Below are 10,174 nucleotides of genomic sequence, written 5' to 3'. Positions count from 1 at the left end.
CTAATTTATGTACAAATTGTTAGTTGATATTCAAGCAGATAATTAGAAACTTATACGTAGAATATAACCTGGAGTGATGTATCCTATATATATAACCTGTTCAATTTATGTAAGTACTTAATTTTCTCTCGCTTGGAAAAGTTACTTTATTTCAGAGTTTCTGTGCAGCGTTTGTATTTTGTAGAGTACACAGACTAAATTCAGAAAAACGAAACAACTAATAAGTCTTTGTACCTAATCGTAGGCTAAATAATTAATTATTATTTACTTAAGTACTCAAAGTTAATTTGTATAAATACATATTATGTGTTTACTTAAGTTCTACTAGTGATATATCAATCAATCAATCAATCAGCCTGTTTGCGTCCACTGCTCGACATAGGCCTTCTCTACAGCGCGCCACCACACGATCCTCTGCCTTACTCATCCACCCACTTCCCGCTACCTTCTTAAGGTCGTCAGTCCAGCGGGTTGGAGGTCGTCCCACACTGCGCTTGCCGATACGCGATCTCCACTCCAGAACCTGTCTGCCCCAGCGGCCATCGGTTCTGCGGCAGACGTGGCATGCCCACTGCCACTTCAGCTGGCTAATTCGTTGAGTTATGTCAGTCACTTTGGTTCTCCGACGGATTGTGGACAAGGCCAACTGTCAGTGTCCACGTCTCAGCGCCATACGTCATCACAGGTAGGACACACTCATTAAAGACTTACGTCTTTAGGCTTTGGGGTATCGACGAATTGAAGACTTGACGCAATTTCCCAAATGCTGCCCAGCCCAGCTGTATTCTTCTGTCGGCTTCCTTGTCGAAGTTGTTCCTACCAAGTTGTATTATCTGTCCAAGGTAGTTGTATTCTTGAACAACTTCGATACTGACATTTTCGACGGAGACGGATCTCGGGATGACGTACTCATTAAACATGACTTTCGTTTTGTCCACGTTCATCCCGAGGCCCACTCGTCTGGAAGAACAGCTATAAGGTCGACCAGCATTTGTGACTAGTGATATATATAATGCTGTATTTCTTACCCGTTGAGTAGATTTATCCAAGCGTGATGAGTTACCATATTTTATGTAGGTATTGTAGCAAAGTACGCACTTTACATTATGGTGTTAATATAACCGACAACTATTTTACAATAACTACCAGTGTTCGCGCGGATTTTGTAGCGAAACCCGAGTTAATAAGGATGCATACGTTTGCATCATATATAAATTATATATAATACAGAAGTATAATATATTATCTATACTTTCTTTATAATATTTGTAATTTATAAGGCCTGCAAGACTTTTCCAAAATGTTAATTTTAGTTATATTGTTCCTTTTATCGTGCGCTTACTATATTTATTTTCGACGAATTAGAAAACCACTTTATGAGCTTTCTCAAAGTTTACCAAACATTGGATGTTTACCGATTATTGGACACACACATTGGTTTATAGGAGGCCCTGAAAGTAAGTATATTAGACGTATACGTACTTATTATTAAATGTAAAACGAAAACTTTTTGTAATCAAAGCTTTTATTGACGTAACGTACCTACCTAATACAAGGAATAAATTATTCTTATCCATATTAATATTATTGTACTATTATGTATGTAAAAGGGTGTTTGTCTGTCTGTTACCTTTTCAAGGTATAGCCTACAGAGACAGCTTGAATCCTGAAGATGGACTATTTTTTACTCTGGAAAAATCAAAGAGTTCCCACGGGATTAAAAAAAAATTAAGCCACGCAGATGAAGTTGCTTATCATCATCTACCTATAAAATGACCTAGTAAAATATTTTGAAAAGCTTTACGTACTTAAGCTTTTTTTCAGAAATAGAATAAATATTGTAGTAAAATTAATTGACTCTCCTCCCAATATTATTTCCTAAGTAGGTAGGTACTTAATTAATATATTATAATTATGATAACTAAGCGGTGGTTTAGATGATATTTTCGATCTGTAATTTTTACGTTCAATTGTTTAAATTCGTTAAATTAAAAATAAATTAATATTAAATACTTTGCCAATGTCATAATTATTGTCAAAAGTCAAAAGTGTTCTGTCATCGATGTTTGGATATTGCGTTCAGAAACACATAGGTAATATATTATATTAAATGGCCATTAATGATTAACCATATAATTATAGGGGTTTCTTGGAATACTTATATTTTATGCAATGGCCTTTCATTTCCAAAGTTACATATAGAATTTCAATTCCGTATGAAACTTTATGCCTAGTACAATTTCGACTTCGGTTAAGGTTGCGGTTATGGTTACGACGACTTATGGTTTTGCCGAGATTTTATTGATAGAAGCCTAGACCGACGGACACAAAATTACCCTCTGAACCTCCAGAGTCGGTCACCCATCCACTTACTGACTTAGGTCAACGTCGCTTTAAAAACCCTGACTAATTTGAAATCTTTATCGAACCCAAATAATTTATAATCATCATCATCATCAATTTATCATCGGCCCACTACTGAGGACGGATTTCCTCTCAGAATGAGAAGGGTTTTGGGCATAGTTCACCACGCTAGCCTGAAGTGCGGATTGGTAGACTTCGCACACCTTTAATAACTTTATGGAGAACTCGCATGCAAGTTTCCTCACGATATTTTTATGCGCATACCTAGCTCATAAAAGCAAAGGTGCAGTGCCCGGTCTCGATCCCCTGACCTCCCAAATGTACTTGATAGGAGGCTGACAACGTCTTAAAATCACAGCTATTTTGGCTTTTTAAATCATATTGAATTTGTACTTATTTGTCGATTTGAAGCACTGAAGGTTCGATTGTGGCCTTTCCGTTTTCTTCGACCTCTCGATTCCGGTTATTATCATTAACTTATGAGTAGGTATGTGTACTACTGTATACGATATAATATAATAATTGGACATTTACATTTCTTTATATAATTTTTAAGCTCATGTAATTACTAGCTGTACCTACAAGAACTAAAGTCTTGTGTCGTTTCAGGAGTTCTAAAAAATATACAGCATCTAGCTGGCCTGGTAGAAGCTTCAGGTGGGGTTAGTAAAATTTGGATTGGTCCATCTTTATATATAGGTATGGAAAATCTTCACTACTTAAATCATACTTTGATTACGTTCTAAGACAAACTACTTTTAATATATTTTTATTAAATTATTTCAGTTTCGTTAAATCCAGATGATGTTCAGAAGATTTTGGAGAACTGTCTACAAAAGGATTCGTCGTATAGATTTCTCCAAACTTGGCTAGGGAACGGTCTCTTCGTTGCACCAGGTAGGGGCTAAGCTCAATAATTTCAGTCAAATATTAATTAAAGTTGTGAAATTTAAAAAAAAAAACCGACTTCAATAACCACCAACACTAAAAAGTAAAAAATAATAAAAATAATATATAATAATAGTTTTGCGACTCCACATTGGCACCGACTCCAAAAAATATTACTATAGAACTACAATAACTCTTGTATACATATTGGGTAATAAATTAAATTATTTTTTACTTTTTAGTGTTGGTGGTTATTGAAGTGGGTTTTTTTTATTTTTTTTTAAATACTATACCTACCTATAGCTACTTAGGTGTTTGTTTTAAAAATATTATGTTAATTATGGTTATTTCAGTGGATCTATGGAAGGCACATCGTAGAGTCCTTTTACCCGTATTCCACAATCGAATAATTGACGAATTCATCGATGTTTTCGGCGAACAGGGAAACGTGTTGGTGACACGTCTGAAAGAACGATTAGACAAGCCGAAGTTCGACATGTTCAAGTACATCACCTCGTGTATGCTGGATATTGTGTTTGGTAATTATTTACTTAGTATCAGTTCTGAAAATTTCTTACACGATAATGCGTTATGTAAATGTACCTATTTCACGGAAATTAATGTCAGAAGGTTCCAATAAGCAGATTATGCACTAAAAACATTCGTGATTTAGTTTTACCTGGTATCTGGCACATGATATAGTTCGAAAAACCGATGGTGCTGGAATGGCGAATTCGAACCGGAAAGTGCAGCGTTGCATTGAAAGACCTCCACTAGGACGGACGACATAAGGCGAGTCGCAGGGAGCTGCTGGACTTTTTTTAAATTTAATGTTGAAGTTGTGTAGCAGCCATTTATGGTGCATTGCTGTGTGATCAGCTGTAACGGTCGTAGCGATCGCAAATTATGAAACATAACCTTTTATTCGTAAGTATAATTTCTTTCTTCTTTTGTTGTTTTGTCCCTTTCGGGTATACGCGTCTGACAAGTTACGATCGACCACCTTGATCCTTTGTCTGAGGCTATGGCAGTGTATGCTGAATGCTGATACAGCTCAAATCGTTATCATTTCTAGGAACAGCTCGTCTCCCTGCATCTAGAACACAATATAAGTATTCTGTGCCTAGAATGTAAGATAGTCATAAGTCAACTTACGACACGAAAGATAATTCGAAGGTCATGCGCTTTTGAGTTTTGAAGTAGGTACCTAGTTTGTAATTAATTTTCCTCTGGGCTTTCCAAACTTAAACCTTCAAAAAAAATACTTTTTTTTTACAGAAACAGCTATGGGCGAGAAGATGGACGTACAACATAACCCCGATACGCCATACTTGCGCGCGCGGAACTCTGTAATATCTGTAATTGGGATGCGATTGTTCAAAGCTTGGATGCAACCTGATTTTCTCTTCAACCTTACCTCTTATTCCAAGCTACAGAAAGAAAATATTGATCTAACGCATAAGTTTACGGATGAGGTGAGGATAATAGCTTTTGACGACCTCTCTTTGCCCTTGTAGTGACTTACTACTTACTATGTACACGCAGTTTGAGTAACGTCCAATGAGCAATCCTGAATCCACACCCGCGCGTCTGTCTTCAGAGTTCAGAGTCAGACTGCCGGATTGACGGAACCTATATAGTATAGTACCTACCCACTCCAGACTCACGTGAAAACTGTTTGATAGATTATTATAATTTACCTACGGAACTATACAAATATACTTATCTACTTAATCTTATATATCTGTATACGTATTTTTAAATAATACTTACTTAATTTTATTCTCATCAGATCTTGTTTTAGGTAGTAAGAAAAAAAAGAATATTATTTGAAGAGAAAGGATCCGCGCAAAAGTATGGTAGGTACCCTAATTAATTATTATTCACCAGTCATCACCTTGTTATTATGTAAAGTTCAAATAATGTTATTTATAGATATTATGTGACAGGTATATTATACCTATTCATTGGTACCTAGGTACACAAACTACAATGTCTTTCGTATTTTTCGTAAATCTAAAGTATTATTTTTTGGCTTTCTGCTTGGAATTTCGAAAATTAACGCGTTACGCGACGTCCATTGAACTCATCCTGGAGGATGTACTTTCCTGGCCTCATGCACCTTGCATGTAGGGCACGAGAGCTTGTGACGTCTTCCCAGGGTCACTGGCCAGAGCTCCACTCCAACCTACTTCGTACCTAGCTACGCTTCATATAAGTAGGTAGGTATATCAGACTATACCTATCTTAATCTTGTTTGTTTAATTTCAAGGTCGTCGCGATCTTTTGGAGCTTTTACTGGACAAAGAAATGAAGTTCACAGACGAAGAGTTGCGGGATCACGTAGATTCTATTACGATTGCTGGAAATGATACAACAGCTTTGGTCATATCTTACGCTCTGTTATTGCTTGGCTGCCATCCCGAAGCACAGGAAACAGTTTATTTAGAGTAAGACAAAGAAACATTTTATTTATAAAAAGAAAAATACTAACTAGGTTACTTACTAATAAGCAAGGTACCTAGGTCCTAGACTAATATTTTATTTTTAATATTAGGCATAAAAATATTTAGCTTGTTAAGCTTTAAAAAAACAGCTGATAAAAATATATAAATATGGTGGTCATAGTAGCCATAGTAGGTAGCCGGTTTAAACCGAACCGACCTTCGAAAATTTTCTAGCACCAAGTTTTAGACATTAGCGTAGATTTCTTCAGGTTTAGGCAATTGATCAAAAAGTCCTTTATTATTGATTCAGATTAAGAGCCATTTTTGGAGAGTCGTCAAGAGCCCCAACTAAAGAGGATGTAAATAAAATGGATTACTTAGAGAGAGTAATTAAGGAGACCATGCGATTATACACTGTCGTCCCGATCATCGGCAGAGAGACCCAAAAAGAACTAAAGCTCTGTAAGTGCATTTTTGTAACACAGATAAGTACTTAGAGTAGAGTTTTGAGCTCGCAAATGCCCCGGGTGTGATATCTAGCTAGACCAATAAGGCTGAAACAAATGGAACACTTTTTTTAAATTCTATTACACGTTAGCCCTTGACTGAGACCTCACCAGTGATGATTCAGTCCATGGTAGCGAACAAACTTGGAAGGGGTGTGGCAGTTTTTATTACACCCATACCCTTGTCCCTTTATGGGTTTACACGGCATCGTATCGGAACGTCAAATTGCTTGGCGGCACGGCTTTGCAGATAGGGTGGTAAGCAGCCACGGCCGTAACCTTCCACCATACCAGATTAGCAAATTGCCCCTGCCCCCTGGATCGAACCCGGGACCTCCCATTTATAAGACCATAACACTCAGCACTGCGCTAGTGAGGCCGTCAAACGCGGTCCTTTCTAACGCGGTTCTTATCAGTTGCATTGCTTGGAAAATCTCACTACAGAGCACGGGTCTCCTCTCAGAGTGAGAAGAGCTTTGGCCATAGTCTACCACGTTTTCTGCTATAAGTAGTATAAATTAACGTGCTTCATACAATTCCTTGTACAATAAATTGAATTATACACGCGTAATGACGCATTTAATGTCATCCTGCCGTGCAATTTGACTAGCAATACGCACTTTTCTAAGACTTTGGACTTTCTTCAAACACTGGGGAATTTCGTAGTTTTTAATAGTTATAATATCTATTTGTTGTTTTAGCCACATGTACAATTCCAGCCGGTGTGGGCTGTGCTGTGCTACCGTTTATAATGCACAGGTCAAAACGTATCTGGGGACCTGACGCTAATATTTTCAATCCAGATAGATTTTTACCTGAAGCCACTGCGAAGAGACATCCATGCTCCTATATACCCTTCAGTTATGGAGCTAGAAATTGTATAGGTAAGGGGTACAGCTACAGCGTATGCAGCATTAGTAGCACAGACATGTAGGTATACGATTGGCTGTGGTTCAGGACAAAGGACTGGATCCTTAGTCTGAGGGCTGCGGTGAGGCATTGCGACTGGTCTTTAGTCTTACAGATGAACGGCACGGGCGAGTATATAAACGCTCGCCCGACTTTAATATAGTTCGCCGCTTCAATACAAAAAGGACACTAGTCGTAAAATGTTTTTACCTATTTCAAAAATGCGACTTTAATATTAATCATATTTTTATATTCAAAAGTGACACCCATTGATTTCGCATTTTAAGGTAGGTAGTGAAAAAAAGACAAAGCGCCTTTTTTGCATTTTTGAGTTTCTGAGATTAAAGAACAAAACTGCCATTTTCTCAGTTCTGACGCTATAACTGGTATTTTCTTTATTTTTTATTTTTTATTATTACATTTTAAACAATTATACACTTTATGCTAAAGTACTTACCATATTTAAAAAAAAAATAGTGTTTGTGGTTTAGGTAGGAAATTGTTTACGCTTCTCGCATCCCGCGCGGAATTGGGATGGTGTTCCGTTCCTTCAGTTTCCATGACTTTCTATTTCATTACCTATTACCCCCTGAAACTAAAATAATTCAAAATGTACTAACTAACCAACTTTGTTTGTAGGACGTCACTTTGGAATGATAGCAATGAAGAGTATCCTTGCAAATGTTCTACGAAGTTACAAAATTACGTCTAGTTGTTGCGATCGTCTGAAGATTGAAATACTCCTGTTTCCAGTTTCAGGACACATGATTTCTATAGAAAATCGTTAATCCTTTAAGAAAAATAAAAGTAGGCTATGTCTACAATTTGTAATTCTAAGTAGTTCAACATAGTTTACGAAGCTGTAAATAGAAAACCTGCATCATTTTTTTATTATTAAAATAAAAATATTAATTTTGAAGTTTTATTATTTAAAGTTCAAAGTCAAATTATTTATTCAGAATAGGTAATATCAAATTTTTTAATTAGTATGTAAGTGATAATGTAGTGCTGATAATTAATTAAGTACCTACGTAAGACCTACGTACTTAAAACTAAAGCTACGAGCTTTCTGATAAGTCCAACTGTAGACCCATATCGCTTGCTACCATAATGGCTAACGTGTTGGATTGGACAGTCTGTTTGACGAAACACTCGAGATCCATGACGCTCAGTTTGGCTTTCGTCCCGGAGAGTCCGGAATATCAACTGAGACCGCGATATTTACTTTTGAAACAGACTGTCCAAACTCTAATATTATACGAGCAGAAAACACCTGTGTATGCCCCTTTCCTTGTTCTAGTTATACGATGACTAGTAAATAAAAGATACTACTACTTATTTGGTAGGTACCTACTTACTTCCACAAAAGATTTTATTTCATTTGTTTATTTGTCAACAAACAAGATTAAGTTGAAAACTAAAACCGGACTACGATGAAATATTAATATAAAATTGTTTTCTGTCCCTTTGTATATTTTAATGTTGTAAGTAAGTACCTAACTATAGTCATATTTTCTCAAAATTTTCTCCTCTTTCATTAGACACCCCACTGGATACGATAGCAAAACTAAAAAAATTTTAGATCCCACTTTTTTAGGTGCAACATTCGCCATATTGATTTTGTCCATTTAAAATGTAGCCTATGTCACCCGGACAATAACAACGAGTCAATTAGCACCTCATTCATCAAAATCGGTTCAGTAGTTTACATACATACATAAATACTAGTACCTACATAGACTGCCAAAATCATAACCCTTCCTTTTGACTTTGCCGTAGTCGGGTAAAAACAAAAATATAGGTAGGTATGTACGTGACAGGTCGAGATAGCACTCCGGGTATGAGGCGAAGGGACGCCCCGCACACCTGCACGTCACCTGCGCTATCCCGCATCGGGTTAGCGCAGGGGCTGTGTGGAGGGTCTGTTTGTGTGAGTTAGCCAACTTCTTTGATCTGGGTACGATTTACCCGCCACCAGAGCGATCACGCGCCAACACGATCCAATATTTGTCAACTACGGTCTGCGACTCTCCACACGTGGAAGGTTGGACGAACAGTTGGACTGTTGGAGAAGTGTGTATAGCCGGCATTATATTATACAGTTCTGCTCCGGATCACTGGTTACTGGCTCAGATTAAGAATCAATTTCAAAGAATTTCTAAGTACTCAATTCAATTTGTGATTTCATGATCAAGGTAGATTCGACATTAAAATAATAATACCTTGTTAGAGCAAGCTAGGTGTATAGATAAGCTCTGAAGAGTGATAGAGACGTAAATACAGTTTTTTGTTTTTGTCATAGTTTAGCTTTTTTTTTTGGGCACGTTGTAGTTTGTGCCCAACAAACCAATGTGATACTAATTTATTGCGAATATTACGACTTTTTATATAGTTTTCTGTTTTAAATTTAGAATTGAAAGTGTGTAGAAGCCATTTATGTTGCATTGCTGTGTAAAAGTTGTAGCGAACGCAAATTATGAAATATAACCTTTCATACGTAAGTATTATTTCTTTTGCTGTTTTGTCCCTTTCGGGTATACGCGTTTGACAAGTCTCCTTACTTGCCTTACTCTTAGTCTGAATATAGTAGATAATCTATGGTCTGAGGGTTACACATAGATTATCTACTATATTACTAGAGATAGATGTGCGACTTAAGTTTTCTTTTTCAAAGTTACGCGTGTGCTCACATCTAGAGGGCACTAATAGCGCCCTAGGCGTGCGAGACCGCGAAAATTTAAATGCTATTTATAAAAGTACTTTACTAGCATATTTTATATTTTTGAACATGTTTTAAAAAAATATCAATAATTCCATTAACGTTTGTTTAAAACATGTTTAAAAATATATATTACAAGACTGACTCTTTAAGATACTAAATTATAAAACACTATACCTAGAAATAAAAAGGTTTTAAGGTTTTGTAAAGTATTTTATTTTCATAAATTCGTAACTAGGTACATAAAATACATACCCAAATTCAAGACCCACGAGATTGTGAAATAGGTAACGCTCAAATCCAAAATTTTTGGTTATTTACTTTTCATAACTTTCATATTA

The 10,174-nt window shown here is 36.4% G+C and overlaps 1 protein-coding gene across 1 annotated transcript; it reads left to right on the top strand.

Annotated features, from left to right (window-relative positions):
* Nucleotides 1-1,134: 1,134 nt before the first annotated feature.
* On the top strand, nt 1,135-8,033 carry LOC117990982 (cytochrome P450 4c3-like). Its single transcript, XM_034978488.2, has 10 exons — nt 1,135-1,457; nt 2,974-3,063; nt 3,151-3,261; nt 3,606-3,791; nt 4,531-4,727; nt 5,057-5,111; nt 5,525-5,702; nt 6,010-6,161; nt 6,907-7,089; nt 7,754-8,033. The coding sequence occupies exons 1-10, from the start codon at nt 1,301-1,303 to the stop codon at nt 7,900-7,902; spliced, it is 1,458 nt and encodes a 485-aa protein (XP_034834379.1). The 5' UTR covers nt 1,135-1,300; the 3' UTR covers nt 7,903-8,033.
* The last annotated feature ends 2,141 nt before the right edge of the window (nt 8,034-10,174 follow it).

The sequence above is a fragment of the Maniola hyperantus genome, chromosome 19, assembly GCF_902806685.2.
Source record: "Maniola hyperantus chromosome 19, iAphHyp1.2, whole genome shotgun sequence".
In the NCBI taxonomy this organism is placed as follows: domain Eukaryota; kingdom Metazoa; phylum Arthropoda; class Insecta; order Lepidoptera; family Nymphalidae; genus Maniola; species Maniola hyperantus.
Note: the sequence above shows the minus strand (reverse complement) of the source record. Positions and strands in the feature narration are given on the sequence as shown.